General features: G+C 37.4%; 1 protein-coding gene across 1 annotated transcript in view; it reads right to left on the bottom strand.

The window, feature by feature from the left end:
* Positions 1-4,199, bottom strand: part of LOC149319848 (uncharacterized) — a 21,028-nt gene extending 16,829 nt beyond the window's left edge. Inside the window, exon 1 of the mRNA XM_089512465.1 lies at positions 4,115-4,199. Coding sequence (XP_089368591.1) covers positions 4,115-4,181 — 67 coding nt within the window. The 5' untranslated portion in view covers positions 4,182-4,199. The remainder of the gene's footprint in view (positions 1-4,114) is intronic.
* Between the last annotated feature and the right edge of the window lie 14,195 nt (positions 4,200-18,394).

Consider the following 18,394-nt stretch of genomic DNA (forward strand, 5'->3'; position numbering starts at 1 on the left):
TTCAAACATTGTATCAGGAAGATAGGGATTACATGGTCTGTCCCTTTCATTTGCCACAATTGTGTGAGAAAGGACTTCATATCCATGTATACCTAATATATGGAGCTCCTCTGTGTGAGAATAAATACTGATCGGCTCAGAAACTCTACTGAAGACATGCTTAAGTACATGAATGCAAGCTTTTCTCATTCAGAGATGAATGGTTTAGCTGTAGGCACAAAGGTAATGGGGGCAAGGCTAGCTTGCATGCCCCCCACATGAAATGTACAAAGGAATCTACAAAGGGATATTATCTGAATCCACCCCCTAATATTAAAATATGATGTGACTCATACTGTGATCAAGATACATAAAGATCCAATCCCAGTTTCACTCTGTGTAATAGCTCCTTCATATATCCATGCACATATTTTTTTACCGCATTTTATTGTAGCTTTTCAAAGACAGCAAATATCTAAGCAAATCTATTTCAACACTGTGACCTTTTTAAAGACACGTGTTTACAAAATCCTTTGCCCTGAAGCAGATAATTGACATGCAGCCATCTTTGGTAGCCAGCAAAACAGGTGCAGTCACAAGAGAGGATGTTCTGAACAATGTGGAAAGGAGGAATTAAAGTCTCAGTAACACAGCAGGGATCTTTCCCCCTTTGGCAATGGTTTCCTCTGAATCATTGTTATATGCCTAGAGTGAATGCTTCTCCATAGTCATTGCATAATTGTTATCCTTATGATGTACTTTCCATAAATGTGTTGCTCATTTTTTTTAAGAAAGACACTCCTTCAAATTATCACTTGGTATGTTCCTCCAGTTTAGGTGGATAACATCATTTATTTCCTTCAATTTCCCCAGTGTATCTGATATGTTGCAAATATTGCCATGTTGCATATAGTGAAGTGAGGCATGACTATGCAGTTCCCGATTACCATTGTTTAATTCACCAAACTATTTAGGGCTTTATAAGTCATAATCAACAATTTGAATAGAGCACACTGTCCAACAAAGGATTTAGATTTCCCCTGTGGCCAAAGCTTATAAATAAATGGTGCTGTTATGTTCTGGACTTTTCCAAAAGGTAGTGTGCTGAAATTGATCACCTTACAGTTGTTCACACAGGATGTAATCACTGCATGGATGGCTGTACAATTGTGGATCAGTCCCAGGGGCAGAGCTTAGAAAAGTTTCTTATTAGATCACCATTTCCAGAATCCCTCCCATGTGAGCTTTAGTCCAAAAAAGTAACTTTTCAAAGCTCTTTCTTAGATATATGTGCCACCCAAGGATCTGGACACAGTTCTGCTATTGTTGTACATTGTGAGTCTTCTGTTTCCTCTCTCTTAGATTTTTCAGCCTTATTGTTATGATCCTATCTGTTATTCTCATATAAAATGTAATTTCTACATATATAGTGTTATTTTTCTCTGATTACAAGAAGATGTTGCTTATGACTTTCTTATATCATAATCAGCCTCAGTTCTCATTTGTCACAGTGAAATATTACCCCTTGTCATCTGAAATGTGATTTGTGTGTGTGTATTTAGCTTCAGAAGATGCAGAGGGTTCGCATCTGTCACTCCACACCAACTCATCCCCTTGGGTCTTAATTGTAAAGGTCACAATACAGGACTTGCTTTTCATATTGCAGAAGGGTACTCGTTCACAGAATATCTATTGTCCTTACCCTTTAGACCAGAGTTCAAATCCCAGGTTGCCTATGTAACCCTGCTGGGTGATTCTGGGCAAGTCACGCTCTCGCAGTCTCAGAGCATGGCAATGGCAAAACTTATCTGAAGAAACTTGCCAAGAAAACCCCATTATCTTAAAGTTTCCATAATGGAAATGGTATGTAGGCACACAACAACAATAGAAACAACCACTGCTAGTAGATCCTATATCACAAGAGAAAATGTAAATCTTCTCACTCTAGTCAAGGTACATGTTATCCAAGGCTAGCCATGTTATTCTCTCACAAACCCCTTTCCCTTGGAATACAAATTAAGGAGAATAAATTAATAAGTGATCTTTTGCTCTCTTTTTCTGAAGCCAAATTGAGCTGTCTTGAGATTGTCACCTCACCTGAGGTTATGATCAGCCCTATGAGAGCATCATGCAACTGTGAACACATTTGATCTTGTCTAATTTTGGGAGTTAAACAGTGTTGACCTGCTTAGTACTTGGACGAGAGACCACCTGGAAACATCAGAGATCTCCATATAGTCTTGGAAAGAATCCTTCCTGGAAACCTAGAAAGTGGCTACTATACACATGGAGCATTGGTCTGACTCAGTATAAGACAGATTACTGTGCTCCTATAAGATACAAAGGAAGATAGAGTTCCTGTGTTCCTACTTTTCAAGTGGCTAAGGGCTGGGATTTAAATGTTGTGCATTTTAAATTTAAAGGTTTGTATTTTGAACATTTTAATTCATAACTATTTTAATTTTTTAAATTGTTTTTTAAATTTTATACTTATACTTTTTAATTTTGTATTGTTTTTAAATTTGCTGTTAGCCACTATGAGTCCCTATGTTGGGAGAAAGATGGGATATAAGAAAATAAATTAATAATAATAATAATAATAATAATAATAATAATGTTTCTTTCCTGTTGTACAGAGTAAGGCCCTTATCACACGAGGGTTTTTGCAACTCCAATCCGAAGCCATTCTGGGGCCAACCATGAGAATTCATGTTACAATGTAATAGATTATCACACGTGATTGCTTTCTATGGGGAGTCATTCCGAGACTGATCCTAAGTCAATACAAGGTCACTCCTGGTATAGGTGAATTCGGTGAACTAGCAAAGTCACAAATCCTGTTTCAAGGTGAATTCGAATCCAATTAGAATTGGTCTTGGTGTGGCATACAACTTTGCTTCAGTCCTGGGCAAACGGAGGAAGCAGGGAGGGATGTCAGCAAAAGAGGGGGGAAATAGAGGAAGCAGGGAGGGATAACAGCGTACAGAGCCCCACTGAGCATGCGCAAGGGTGTCAATTCGAATCATTGAATCCATCTGGTGTGGTAATTTATTTTGCACTTGCTCCACTTTGGCTCAGGAATGACCACAATTTCGTTCTTCACGTGTGATAATTAATCACGTGAATTGCCTTGGATTTGAATTTACTCTGCTTCCCCTTCCCTTTGGAATGGCTTTGGATTGGAGTTCCAATTTCACGTTTGATAAACTCCTAAGAAATGTTAGTACAGTAGATATAGCTTTTCCAAGCTGAACTGTCAAAAATCCCTTCATCTTCATAGGAATAGTGCTGATTAGTCTTGGGTTGACAATCTACAAATCAATGAACAATACTAGCATAGTGTGTCCTTTTTAACCAATATAATTGTGTGGCAAATGATGACACAACATACTTTTGTGGTTTTTCTATATATTGCTGGGAGGTTGTGGTGAGAAACAGGTAAAATGGTATCTATGACCATTTTGTCACAGCTGGTGAATCATACCAACAAGCAACATTTTAAAAACAAACACCTAATGATACAAGAACTGTGGACAAATTTGCCCAGTTAAGTCATTTCTGTCTCTAAGTGAAAACACAACACTAATGTATAGTAGTCTCTTGTTTATAAGCTGCCTTGAGTCCCTATACTGGGAGGAAGGTGGGATATAAATAAACATAATGATAATAATAATCATCATTATCATATAAGAGACAAATTAAGTGAAGATGTTTAAAATGGCACAAAAGCATATTCCCTGTCTTGAGAATACTGTATTTGTTCATGAAAACCTGCCTTTTACACACATACACACAAACCACCCCCTCAAACCCAAACTCCAGAAGATGTATAGGACTGGAGACATGTGAGGTGAAAAAAATTTAGTCTCTCTACCATAATGATTCCACAGAAAAACAAGATTTAGAAGCCTACAAAATAACTTGCAGAATAATCAAGGCAGAGTCCATAACATTGCTCCATGTATGAAGCCATATCTTATCCATCACTGGAGCTTATTTACTTTCCGGCAATTAAGTATATATAGGATTATATCTTCTTTAGGCACAAGCAACAACTAGGAGGCAAAACACTGGAATTCTGGTGACTATCATGTCAAAATAAAGGAAAAGAATATTGATTATTCTGGTTACTTACCCAACCAGAAAGAGATCAAAAGAGGGGACACCTCCCAGCCACAGAATTGCAAAGTCTGCTGCTTCATAGCTGAGTATGTCTACTCTCTCCTTTTCCCTTTTGCTCCTAACGTATGGGCAAACAACAGAGAGGTGTCTCTGTGTGTTTGTGTTGTGACAGAACAGGAGCTCACATGCTGCCCAGTAAATGTCGCACTTACTTAGATTACCACAGCATTGACTTCACAGCTCACTGTCTGCTGCCTAGGGGGTTGCCACTTTTGGACTTTGACATTCCTCCAGAAAGAATTATCCCAGTGAGGGAAGCTGAAGCTTGCACAGAAGGACCATGAAAGAAGTCAAGGGGGCTTAGAATGGCACATTCTTTTAATAATTATTTCAACTGAACCCAGAATTTGCAGCCAATTACCAGATATTCAGATTATCATTGGCCTTCCTCCCTTACATCAGTTATGAAAGAAGACGGTACAAGACATAACAGCTTGAGTTCCCACTTATGTAGTGAAAATTGTGACCAATCTGCTCCTAAAATGACACCATGCATGTGGCACATGTCATTAACATCATCTGGACGTAATCTGTTGTTATTGAATTGTACGATTTTCTGGAATTCTCAAAGCTCTTTAATTTGGACGAAAGATGAGATACACATATTTTGAAGTGCTTTAAATAATTATACACTACCTGTTTTGAATGCCTTTTTTCCCATTCCCAGCAAGCAGATGATTGATTGATTCTCCCTTATCAAGAGAACTTTGGGTTTGTCCCACTGGAGCTTTTAAAATAGTCCTGGTAAATTTATGTGTTGACAGGGAATAGGAATAAATCAAGGATCATTGCCTTTGGGAAGAGTCAGAAATCAATCTTGGCCTACTCTGGAACATGTTTTCAAAGCCAGTACTCCAACAGTCCTTTTTGTTCACCACCAGGGTGGATGAAATCAGGGCAGGATTTTGGGGAATATGTCCAGAGCCCTACTCAGGAGAATGAGCAGAAAGACACAGAAAGGCACAGCTCGGGAGCTTACATTTTTAGGTAAGTTGAATACTGTCCCATTACCATTTACATGGGTTAGACCCATAAGACTACTAACTCCACTGTCTAAAATTGCCACTTTTCTCTGTGCAGATGCCAGCAAAAGCCCCACTGTGGGGCCTGGGTGTCTGGAAAAGCCCCTCTCTGGGATTTGGGTGCCCAAAAATGCTTCTGCACAGCCCAAACAGTGCCCACGGGGGCCAGGGAGCCGACCTGGTGTCACCCTCCCTTTATGGGTGACAACCTCCTTCTTGGGTGACACCCTGTGTGGTCCGCACCCCCCTCCCCCCAGTGATGCTACTGGTTTGAGTACTTTGGAGACCAGGATTCGATTCCCACCTTGGCCATGAAACTCATTAGGTGACCTTGGGCAAATCACATGATCTCAGCCTCAAGGGAATGGCTAACCTCTTCTGAACAAATGTTGCCAAGAAAACCTCATGATAGGTTTGCCTTAGGGTCGACATAAGTCGGAAACGACTTGAAGGCCCACAATAACAGTTCATGCACTCCTGAGGGAGTCCCAAGGACATAAAAATGGCACCTGTTCCAACTGCAGTTGCCCACCCCTTCCCTAGATGAAGACTCTTTCATGGAAAGGTGTGTATATCAATGATTGTTATAAAAACAGATGTTTGGGGATGAATGTGTGATGCTTTCCAGCAACAGTGGCCACTAGATGGAACTGCTGCTCACCTCATCCTGATTGTTATAATGATGCAGCAGTCAGTTATGACTTTCTCTAGTGTTCAAATGAAACTGGGGAATACACCATTTGGTTTCCCCCCCCACTTTCTTTTGATGCTCAGGTCTTTAGATCACTTTGAATTGCTTTGGATGGTGCCTATCTCTGAGTCAATTTAACTTGATCTGTTGTTGTGTGCCTTCAAGTCATTTCCAACTTATGGCCACCCTATCCTGGGGTTTTCTTGACAAGATTTGTCCAGAGGTTTCCCCTTGCCTTCCCCTGAAGCTGAGAGAGCGTGACTTGCCAAAGATCACCCAGTAGGAATCGAATCCTGGGCACCAAGTGGATATATATAATTGCTATGGAGACGCCTCTTGATTCATCATTAAACTAATAATCAGACCTATAGTTAATAATCACAATAATAATAATAAAGACTATTTATGATATATTTGTGTTTGTTGTTGTTGTGTGTCTTCAAGTTATTTCCAGCTTGTGGCAACCATAAGTAAACCTATCATAGGATTTTCTGGGCAAGATTTGTTCAGAGGAGGTTTTCACTTACCTTCCCCTGAGGCTGAGAGATTGTGACTTGCCTGGGGTCCATGACCAAGCTGGGAATCGAATTCTGGTCTCCAGAGTCACAGTCCAACACTCAAACCACCATGACAAGCTGGCTCTCAACTTTTTCTGGATCTGGATCTGTTAAACCTGCTCCAAATCAGCCTGATTTGCTTTGTTATTTATGATTCAGTCAAATCCATTGTGCAGCGCTACTAGAAACACAATGAGTAGTGGCTAACACATTGGAGAGAAGGAACAGAATTCAAAAGGTAGAAGAAATCATAAGTTAGTTAGAGGTTTGTTTCATTATTATTGTTGTAGTGGTATTTTTCGGGGGATGACGACATACAACTGTCCAAAAATTATGATGGCACTTAAAATGACAGCTCTTTGTTTCAAAGATGCTGGAAACATTCCTTTTTCTTTTAACATTTGTTTTCTCCTTTCAGATAAATTGCAATTATTTAGGTTATAGATTTGTATTTGTATATTGTTAGCAGTGAAGTCACAGTTGCCAGCTCTTGTGACTCGAGAGGCTTCATGTAACACACTGTTTGTTAAAGCTGTGTGAATCTCAGCTTCTGGATAAAAATATTCTAGCCCTAACAACTGCATAGCAGTGAGGATGAGATGGGAGAAAAACTCTGAAATGAGACCAGAAACATCATCTACAAGAGCTAAAATATCCCAAATATCATGTAAAAAAGAACTGCTTAGTTATTTTGAAATTCTTGCAATCCAATCTTATGCATATTGCAGCTCAGATGTAAACACCACTCAGGGTGCATATACATTGGAGAATGGCATTTTAAGTGCTGTAGCTCCATTCTATGGAATCCTGGGATTTGTAGTTTTACAGGGCCTTTTCGGCCAAAGAGTGCAGAGCAAGTGTGACATAGTGGCTTGAGTGTTGGACTTTGACTCTGGCGACCAGGGTTCAATTCCTGCTTGAGCATAAAAACCCATTTGGTGACCTTGGGCAAGTCACATTCTCTCGGCCTCAAAGGATGACAATGGCAAACCCCCTCAGAAGAAACATACCAAGAAAAGCCTATGATAGGTTCACCTTAGGGTTGCTATAAATCAAAAATGAGACTGGTATAGATAAGAGACCCTACCTTGGGCCAAGGGAACAGATAGTGTTTGGACACAATGGATCAAAAACAGTTCCTTTAGAGTTGCTAAACTATTGGATAGAATAATAACCACACATCTTGTCTAATATCTCTGCTGCTATGGGGGTCCTGATAGCTTGGCTTCTATATGGTCTAGAGATTTATTTATTTATTTATTTATTTATTTATTTTAATGAAAACTGGAAATCTCAGCCAACTAATGGAGCAAATGGTCCCCAAATGGCATGATTAGTTTCTGGATGAAATCCAACCAACAAGGTAATGGGAAAATCTTACAACAGGGCGACTAGAGATCCTCACCGCAAAGGGGAGAAGGCACCACAAAATGTAGGGCATTCGAGAAAAATGCAGGGCATTGCCAAATAAAAGCACAAAGCATGAATATAAAGACATTTTGAAATCCCTCCTGGACAGAAGCTTTATACAGAGGACATGTCCTGGAAAAGGAGGACATCTGATCACCCTGTTTAGGGCAAAGCTTGGAAATGTTACTTTTTAAAAATGACTGGAACATTATGAATCGTTGGAAATTTAAACAAAACACACCACTTCAAACTGTCAAATATTCCAACTAAGTCACATTGGTGGAAATGCTGAAGTGCTTTCCAAAATCCAGTTTATTATTTGAATCAAGACTTCTCCATGATAAAAAGCTGTCCCAGGTATTTTTTCCCTCCTGTAGGTGGCTCTCAATGTAAGTGTATAAAACCGAAGGCTCAAGAGCTACTTGTAATACCATATGCAGCTGAATGTTTATCATGTATTCAAAATGTCCAAATTATTTTATCCGGTTTGTCTTTTATTTCATTTCAGTGTTGTACGCCATCTTGAAAGGTATATTACATAGATGGGCTGTACATGATTTCTAATTAATTAATTGCTGTGATGTTCTTAATAAAAACAAGATTTTCATGTGTCCTTTATTTATAAAATGAATAACTTGTCTTTCAGTTAAATAGTCCCCAAATATTGTACCCGAAATCATGTACACGTACACACTCATGACTTGGATCTACATGGAATAAATCTCACCAAAAGGTACCTTTGTTGTTTATATACCCAAGAGCTACATTTTTACACATAAACCATTTTATGCAAACTTTTTTTTAAAAAAATGGGAAGCCAATTTGCGCAAAAAGCTTAACTTTTCTATGTATCTCAGTCAAATGGAAGAATCATTTTTAGTGATGAAGAAAATGGAGTATTCAGGTTGCTCACATCCCTAACCAGGCACTTTCCTATTGTATCAGAATGCATCACCCATCATTCCTAACCAGGCTGGCAGCTGGGGCTCATGTGTGCTGTAGTCATACACACCTGAAAAGTGCTGGGTAATTGTGGGATTGTGTGAAAAGGAGAGAAAACCACGCTAAGAATATCCAGCATCTTTTTGCAACACAGTTTTGCAATGGTCTACTCTTGTGTTCAATGGGCTTTATTCCCAGGTAAATTTACAGCCTTAACGTGTGCAGAAATAGTACATGTGCACATGCACACCTGGTTCTTTGTACTTGTGAGCTGGAAAAAGAAAGGTTTTATTACCCATTGGACTCAAGAGGACTCACCTCTGTATAGACCAATGTAAATCTGTTGCAAAACATGCTGGATATTTTTAGTGCCATTCTCTCTCTGTTCCCATATTTTCCTCTATGGCTTTCACTCAGTCCCATAACAACCCAATGCTTTTCAGACAGGTATGATCCCAACACACATAAGCACCAGCTGCCAGCCTTCTTAGGACCGATGGGTGATGTATTCCAATACGTTTGAGCGGTGCCAGGTATAAAATGACAGCAGTCTTAAAACTCTTGTTTTCTTATCACTAACAATGAATCTTCCATTTGATTGAGATATATAGTAAATTTAAGTTTTCTGCACAAATTGGTTGGCCCTTTTGGGGTGAGGGGGTTATGTACATGTTGCAAGCTTTTGAAGTTCCACTGGCTTCTTCATCAAGCAAAAGGGTTCAAAATCATACAGGAGGGAAAAAAATGATGATGTTAGTCATGGGCCTCCTTGCAAGCTTTCAAAGCTCCACTGGCTTCTTCAGCAGGCTAAGGGGTTCAAAATCATACCGGGGGGGGGGGGGGGGATGGTATTAGTGATAGATTTGCTTTGCAGGCCTATGGCTAACATCATCGCTTCTCCCCCACCCCCTGGTAAGATTTTGAGCCCCTTTGCCTGATGAAGAAGCCAGTGGAGTTTGGAAAGCTTGCAACAAGCATCTTGTGCACTTTTGGTTGCCCCATCAAGGAGCCCAGGAGCTGACAAGGGAACAAACAGCCAGGCAATGGCCTGCATCAGCAACAGAGAAAGCGAGATCAACCCGATTCCTCCTCCTCCTCTTTCTTTCCTGAGGCTTCTCCTGCTGGCCCTTTAAATTGCAGGCCAGCCTTTGGGTGCTCAGTTTTCCAGACCAGCCTTTTGCAAGCTGCCTTTGTCTTCTTCTTCTTGTCCTCCTCCTCTCTCCATCATGGTAAGTAATGAGATCTTTCATCCTTTCATTACCCTCCTTCTTTAGTGTTTTTCTTTGCAGGTCTTTTTTTCTTTTGGAAAAAAAGGTGTGCCGAGCTGGGAGGAGAGAGATCTTGGTGGAAAAAGTGGAGACTTTGCGACTCCTTGGCAAAGTTTCCAGCAACAGAGTTTGCACTGCAGAAATAATCCGGGTTGACACCGCTTTAACTGCCATCGCTCAAGGCTGTGGAATTCTGGCAAGGTGTCCAGCTCTTGGGGGAAAAGTAAATTCTTTGCCTTCCACTCCTGATGACCCACTTTGGGATTTTTAACCCAACAAATCAGAAGGTTGTGAAAAAACTCAAGGGGGGGGGGGAAGAAGTCAGGTTGTCTTCCATAACAGAGGCAGGTGTTTCACCTGTTGAATTTCTACCTGTCATCCCAGGTGTTGATAGGGGAGGTGATCCTCATTGCTGGCTGTTGCTGTTGTGTGCCTTCAAGCCCTTTCCACCAGAGGAAACAAAATGGGTTTTTATATTTCCTCTTGTGATATATAGAGGGCCCACTGTTACTATTATTATTATTATTATTATTATTATTATTATTATTATTATTATTTAACCCGCCTTGAATCCCACTGTGGGAGAAAGGTGGGAAATAAATCCTTGAAATAAAATAAAAACAAATATTATGATATTTATTTGTATCCTTTCCCCCCAGCACTGGGACTCAGAGTGGCTTGCGATTGAAAAGAACCATACAATGAAAAACATACAAAAGTGATGCATGAAAATAGAATTCAATTATTATAATATTACTGTAATGTTATTACAATGTTATTATCTGCTAGCAATGGTTGTTTCTATTGTTGCTTTTATGTTTTTTTTTAAATTATTTTATTGGTAGAATGAAATTAATACATGTTATTATAATAAATTGATAAAATATTGATTAAATTCACCTTACAATAATATATAAAAAAGACTTTTACATTATATTCCCCATACATATAATATATCCCTTTATATTCCATTCTTTACTACTTTATCTAACTTTAATTCATATTTCTTTTCATCATATATTTTTCATAATTCCCCCCTTCCCCCAAGTGCTCCCCATCCCCTGAGCCTAATATCTTCTTATTACTCTATCTCCAGAATTGTAACTCTTCCTCTGGTGGTAAAACACCTCCTTCTTTTCCTAAAACTTTTTGTACAAATGTTTCCCATATTGCTTCGAAATCATTTCTCTTGATTATTCCTCTTCTAAACTTAATTTCACTAGTTAACTTATCATTAATTGCTATTTGCCAAATCTCTCTATACCAATCTTGTATTTGTAAATCTCCCTGATCTTTCCACTTTTTTGCTATCATTAATCTCGCTGCTGTTAATAAATTTGTAATTAGATCCTTTATAACTTGGGTGCAGTTAATTTTATCATATAAAGATAATAACGCTATCTTTGGACTAAATTCTAAATCAATTTTTGTTATTTCTTTTATCTCCTCAAATACAATTTGCCAAAATCTCCTTACGGTTCTACAACCCCACCACATATGCATATAAGTGCCTATCTCTTGACACCCTCTCCAACATAACCTTGAATAATTCTTATTTATATGACTTAACCTTACAGGCGTTAAATACCATTTCCAAATTATTTTGTAGTAGTTCTCTTTTATTCGTATAGAATAAAATTTTAAATGGCGTTGATTCCAAATTTTCCCCCATTCGTGGTCATTTATTTTTTGTAATAATCAACCTCCCATGTTGTCTTTAAATAATCTTCTTTCTTATTATATTTTAATAATAATTTATATATCTCACTTGTGACCCCTTTCAAAGTTTCATTTGCCTCTATACTTTCTCTTTGCCTAATCAACTGTTCAAATTTTGTGTATTCTCTAATCTCTCCTATATTTTTCTCATACTTCTTTATCCATTGTTCCAATTGAATACAATTATACCAAGTTAATTTTGATCCTTGCAATTTCTCCTTTATTTTCCCTTTCTCCCTCACAGTCTTCATCCATTCTCTTATCCTATATATTTCTTGACCTTTTACTAATTTCCCTACTTCTTCCTTTAAATTTACTGGAAAATTTTTTAGCATTATAACTGGTGTTAAAGGTGAAATAGCTGGCATTAGTTTTTCTTTATTTTTTTCCAAATTTCTAATATATTCTTTAAAAAGGGGTTTTCTATTTCCTTCATTTCTTTCATAGTAAATTCTTTAAAAAATATATTTTCCAATTTTTCCTCTATTCCTGTTGTTTCCATCTCTAACCAATCTAATTCCCCTTTCTCTATGATTCCATCTATAATATATCTTATTTGGTTTGCATTATAGTACAATTTTAAGTTTGGGAGACCCAAACCTCCTTCTTTTTGGGGTTTATACCAATATCTTTTATTAATCCTTGCTTTTTTATTCCCATTACAATAATTATTCACTAATACTTGCCAATTTTTAATTTCAACCTCTGATATTTGTATTGGCAACATCCTAAACAAAAAATTAATCTTAGGCAAAATTTTCATTTTTATTAATGCGATTCTACCGAACCATGATAATTTTATATTTTTATATTCTTCTAATTTCCTTTTAATTTCTATTCTTAATTTTTTATAGTTCTGATCCTCTAATTTGTGTAGATTTTTTGTATTTTTTATTCCTAAATATTTAATTGTATCTTTTACCTTTATATCTATCTTTCCATCCTTTACAAATTCCTGTTCTTCCGTTTTTGGATAATTGAACAACATTAGCTCTGATTTATTCCAATTGACTCTTAGTCCTGTCATTTGTCCAAACTCCTTTAAATGGTTTTTCACATTGTTCATTTTTTCCAAGGGGTCTCTAATTATGGCAGGAGACTTCAATATGGTCATGGATAAGGTTAAAGATAAATCAGACCCAACAATAAGGGACAGACTTAATAAGATTACACCTTTGAACAAGATAATGAATAGTAAAGAATTAAAAGATGTATGGAGATTGATTAAAGGAGATGAAAAGAACTATACTTACTATTCAGCGGTTCATAAAAATTATTCTAGAATAGATTTCATTTTTGTATCCAAAAATATGATGTCAAGGGTATTAAATAGTGAAATAGAAGGAATAAAAGTTACAGATCATGGAATAGCAAACATGGATTTCATAATTAAAAAAGATTATAGAGAAGCAAAAAGATGGAGGTTAGACACTAGCATACTTAATAATAAAGAAATAGTGAATAAAATAGAGGAAGAATGGCAGGTTATATGGGATATTAATAACAAAGAGATTTCTCAAGCTTTATTATGGGATACTATGAAAGCAGTGGCAAGAGGGATTTGTATTAGGGAAACATGCAAGGTAAGGAGACAAAAGGAAGAGAGAGAAATCAAATTGGAAACGGAAATTGAAAAATTAAATAAGGATTATATAAAGAATAGAAGTAAATATATATATATAAAACTGCAAGCGAAAAGAAAGGAATTAGAGAAGATAGAAATAGATCAGATCCAGAAAAATTTGATATATTTACGGAGGGAGTTTTTTGAATATAGTAACAAAAATTCAAAAATGTTAGCAAGATTAACACAAAAAAAGAAAGAGAAAAATCTGATAGGGGTTATAAAGGACAAAACAGGGAAAAAATGTATGCTGATGAAAGAAAAGATAAAGATATTTGAAGAATACTACAAAGATTTATATACAGCAGGGGATAGTTCAATTGACAAAATTGAGGAATATATAGAGAAAAATTGGAGAACAAAGATAGAAGAAGAGGATAAAGAAATAATGGAACAACCAGTTTCGAAAAAAGAAATTGAAGAAGTGATAGATAAATTAAAAGGAGGGAAATCACCAGGAATGGATGGATTAGGACCAGAATATTATAAAACTTTTAAAAAGGTTTTAATACCTAAATTAGAAGTGTTATACAATAAAATTTTAAATGGAGAAAGGATCCCACCATCATGGGACCATTCAATGATAATATTGATTCCAAAACCGGATAAAGATTTGTCAGATCCAGGCTCATACAGACCTATATCCCTTATCAATCAGGATGCTAAAATATTAACAGCCATAATGGCAAAAAGAATGAATAAGTTTATATATAAATATATTCAAAATGATCAATGTCGATTTGTGCAAGGAAGACAAATGTCAAATTTAATAGGAAGAGTACTGAATAAAATAAATATAATAGAGAAAAGAAAGCAGAAAGCAGGAATAATGGCATTAGATATTTATAAAGCTTTTGATTGTGTGGAATGGCCAGCATTAAAAATAACATTAAAGAAATTAGGTATGGGAGAAAAGTTTAGAGGATTGATAGATCAGTTATATTTAAATAATACAGCAGTAGTAACAATAAATGATGGAATAACAGAACAAATTTCAATTTCTAGAGGAACAAGGCAAGGATGCCCTCTTTCCCCGGTTTTATTTGCAATAATTATTGAAATATAAGCAAATATTAGGGAGGATAAAAATCTGGAAGGAATTGGGATGAGAAAATTGAATAAGATAAGTTTATTTGCAGATGATACTCTATTAACTATTGTTGCTTTTATGTGCCTTCATATTCTTTCTAACAGTATGTTTAAAACTAATGCATGAAAATAGAATCAAATTATTATAGTATTATTATAATATTATTACAATGTTATTATCCACTAGCAATGGTTGTTTCTGTTATTATGTGCCTTCATGTCCTTTTCAACAGTACAATTAAAAACATACAAAGGTGATGCATTAAAATAGAATTAAATGATTATAATATTTGTAATATTATTACAATATTATTATCCAATAGCAATGGTTGTGTCTGTTATTGTTGTGGACTTTCATGTCCTCTCCAACAGTACAATGAAAAACATACAAAAGGGATGCATGTATTATAATAGCATTAAATGATTACTATATTATTGTAATATTATTAGCAATGGTTGTTTCTGTTGTTGTGTGCCTTTGTATCCTTCTCAGTTTATGGAATACCTAAGGTGACCCTCAATCCTGGGCTTGTCTTGGCAAGTTTTTTCAGAGGGGGTTTGCCATTGCCTTCCTCTGAGGCTGACCCAGTGGGTTTCTATGGAAACCCAGGAATCGAACCCTGGTCTTCAAGAGTCATAGTCCAACACGCTTAAACTACTACACCAATTGCTATTCCCTCCCCCCCCCCCCCCCTAATCTTGGAGTGGGCAGTTGGAGCATTTTCTGCTCCTGGACTTTCCAGAGGCCACAATGACTGCCAACATCACCTGAAATGTGAAAAACTTAATTTGCATTCATCTTCTACATTAGCTATTCCATCTTCATAATGAATCTTCTGTGCTTAGCTTCCAGTACTAGCAGTACCTGGTGTTACTATTACTGTATATAAGCATGTATAAGTCTATAAATTTTAGTTAAAAAATTGACCCCAAAAACCTGGATCGACTTATCCACAGGTCAATCTAAGTACTGTACTGTACTTTAGCCCTTATATATCTAAAAAGGAGTCATCCACTTTCTCTGAACAGAGTGGTAAAAGGCAAGAGCTTAGTCCATCCTGGGAGCACCAAAAAGAAGCATGGATCCCCTCTCTAATCTATCCAGCCTTTAGCATGAGTACAAACAGTTATGCCTGCCAGAATTTTGTTCTTTGGCATCATTTTCCTTTGTGTCATTCTTTACATCCTTTGTTACATGCACCTAAGTTTTACCCTTGACTTATCGATGGGTCATTTCAAAATCCACAATTTTGGCCCCAAAACCTGCCCTCAATTTATATATGAGGTAGATTTATAATCAAGTGTATATGGTAATTATTTCAAACTGCTCTTACCCTGCCATATATAAAATCTAACCTATTTCTAACTTATATAAAAGGACTAATACTTATCATAATCATATATTATAAAAATAGACAACTGTCTATTAATCCAGAAATCCAATTGTATAACCCTATTGATTTCCTTTTCCTTTCCTTTTCTTTTGAGATGCGTAAGGAAAAGGGCATTCCATAGAGCAGTGAAAACAAGCCTCCAGTTTAGGGCATTTTGATGCAATAGATTCTGTGACCTAGTAGATGAGTGACCCAGCGTGGTGTAGGGGTTTTGAGCCTTGGACTATGACTCTAAGACCAGGGTTCGAATCCCCACTCAGCCATGGAAGCCCATTGGGTGAGATTAGGCAAGCCACATGGTCTCAGCCTTGGCGGAAAGCAATGGCAAACCTCTGAAGAAACCTTACCAAGAAAATCTCTTAGGGTTATCATAGGTCAGAGACGACTTGAAGACACACAATAACAAGAAACCTAGTGAACAGAATAATAGAGTCGGAAGGGGCCCTCTGGGCCATCTTAGTCAAACCCCTCTCCTCAGTGCAGTATTGCCAGCTAAAACTTCCCAGAAGTTGTTGTCCAACCTCTTTTTAAGACATCTAGAGGAGACCTCACCATCTCTCTGGGCAATTGGTTCCATTGTCAAACCGCTCTTACTGCCAAGATGTTCCTTCTAATATTCAATCGAAATTTACCTTCTTGTGGCTTATAACCATTAGTCCTAGCAAATAGCAAGCCTGTTCCCTCCTCTTTCTAGAAGTCCTTGAGGTATTTGAAGAATATGATCATGTCACTCCTCTATCTTCTCTTCACTAAGCTGAACATGGCCCACTTCTTGAACCATGTGTTCTTCAAGCTTCATGTGTTCCCATTCTCTCAGCCTCAGAGGAGGGCAATGGCAATCCCCCTCTGAAGAAACGAAACCCTATTATAGGTTCTTCTTTTTTGTGGTTAACCATCCATGAGTCGATCTAGACCCATGGTGATGCTGTGGATGAAACATCCCCAACACTCCTTGCCCTTCACTGCTCTGCCTTAGGGTCATCATAAGTCAAAAATGAGAACAATAACCTATTTCTCTTTAGTACAGTAAAACCATTGCTAAGCTTTCTTCACTTTGATTCCATGGGATATAGAGCTGCCATTTATGTTTAAGAGCTCTTAGTACTGGGGTTCCCTAAACTAGATGCTTTCTCTCTTGTCTCCTGGAAAAGAAGAGAAATTCCAATTTCCTTTGTCACACAACCCTTTCAGTAATTTTCCTCTAAAGTTCTTTTGCTTCATTCTTAAAGTTCTGCAATATATATTGGCTAACATTCAAACATAAGCACTATGCAGTATAGGCCCAACTCTTGTACAGTTCTACTGCATTTATAACAATAGGCATGCTACCAATGAGTTCGAGGAAATGTTGTTTCCACAGATGTAGTATTAGTGTAATCTTGGGGGCCTTTCATGTAACACAATTGTAGCATTTTTATTTCACTTCAACTGCCATATGCAACATCCTATGGAATTCTGAGATGTGTGGTTTCCAGAGGAGTATTTAGAATGCACTGCTAGAGAGTTCTAGTACTTCACCAAACTACCAGTCCCAGGAATCCATAGGACATTGCCATGGCTGTTAAAGTGGAATCATAATGTTACTAGACAAGTATGTCTAGTACTGTCTAGTAAGAAAGATGCTCTAGTCAAATTATCAGGACTTTTAACAGAATGTAGAAGAAGAGTACACAAGAAATGGAAAAACAAAGTATGCATTGCATACGTTATGCAATGGACTGATCATGGGAAAGAGTATGAAATGGCCATGAACCTAATTAAAATAAAAGGAGATTGGAAATGTTCCTTCCTTGTTCCTCATGGCTTATCCAGGGACTTAGCGGTTTAACTAGAAATGCTGCAAAGCACTTGCCAGTCATAACCAAGAACACTCAACCTCATTGTTAAGCTACTTGATCTTTTCCTCCTTGTTCACAGGCACTTCACGAAGTGGATCATGGCTTCCTCAGCCAGTTACTGGTGGACTCTGAGGAGCATCTTAATGTATGCACAGAGAAGATGCCATCCCCTCCTCCGTATAACTGGAGTAGTGACTGGAGCTTTTGGGTAATTTCATGCATGTTTTTCTCTCACCTCTCTTTTACACAAATGATTTCGCTGAGGGATTATGGGAATTGCCATCCAAAACAAAAAACAACTTTTCCAAACTCTGATATATTTCAGTCCAAGGACATCCCTGTTCTTCATCTATGTAATTAAGTCAGTTCCTTTTTGTAACTTGGGCAATTTGTAATTGGTGTGTGTGTGTGTGTGTGTGTGTGGAGTGACAAGGGAGTGACTTCCCTGATGTATGTCAGTCTTCATCATGGGTCATTGACAGGGCTGATATTCTGGAGAGCCATGAGGTTTCAGAGCTTGTCCTATTCAGTTAATCTGCTTTAACATTCTACCATTGCTCTTACTTACATATTAAGCTGAAATCCTGAGAGAATTTACTACAGAGTAAGTTCTTTGAAACTTAGGCACGGTACAGACCACCCAAAAAAGGTGGCCTTCTGGTGCCTTTTTTTCTGCTGT

The sequence above is a fragment of the Sceloporus occidentalis genome, unplaced genomic scaffold (genome assembly GCF_023333645.1).
Source record: "Sceloporus occidentalis isolate IW3139 unplaced genomic scaffold, rSceOcc1.0.p SCAF_2, whole genome shotgun sequence".
NCBI classification, from domain to species: Eukaryota; Metazoa; Chordata; class Lepidosauria; order Squamata; family Phrynosomatidae; genus Sceloporus; species Sceloporus occidentalis.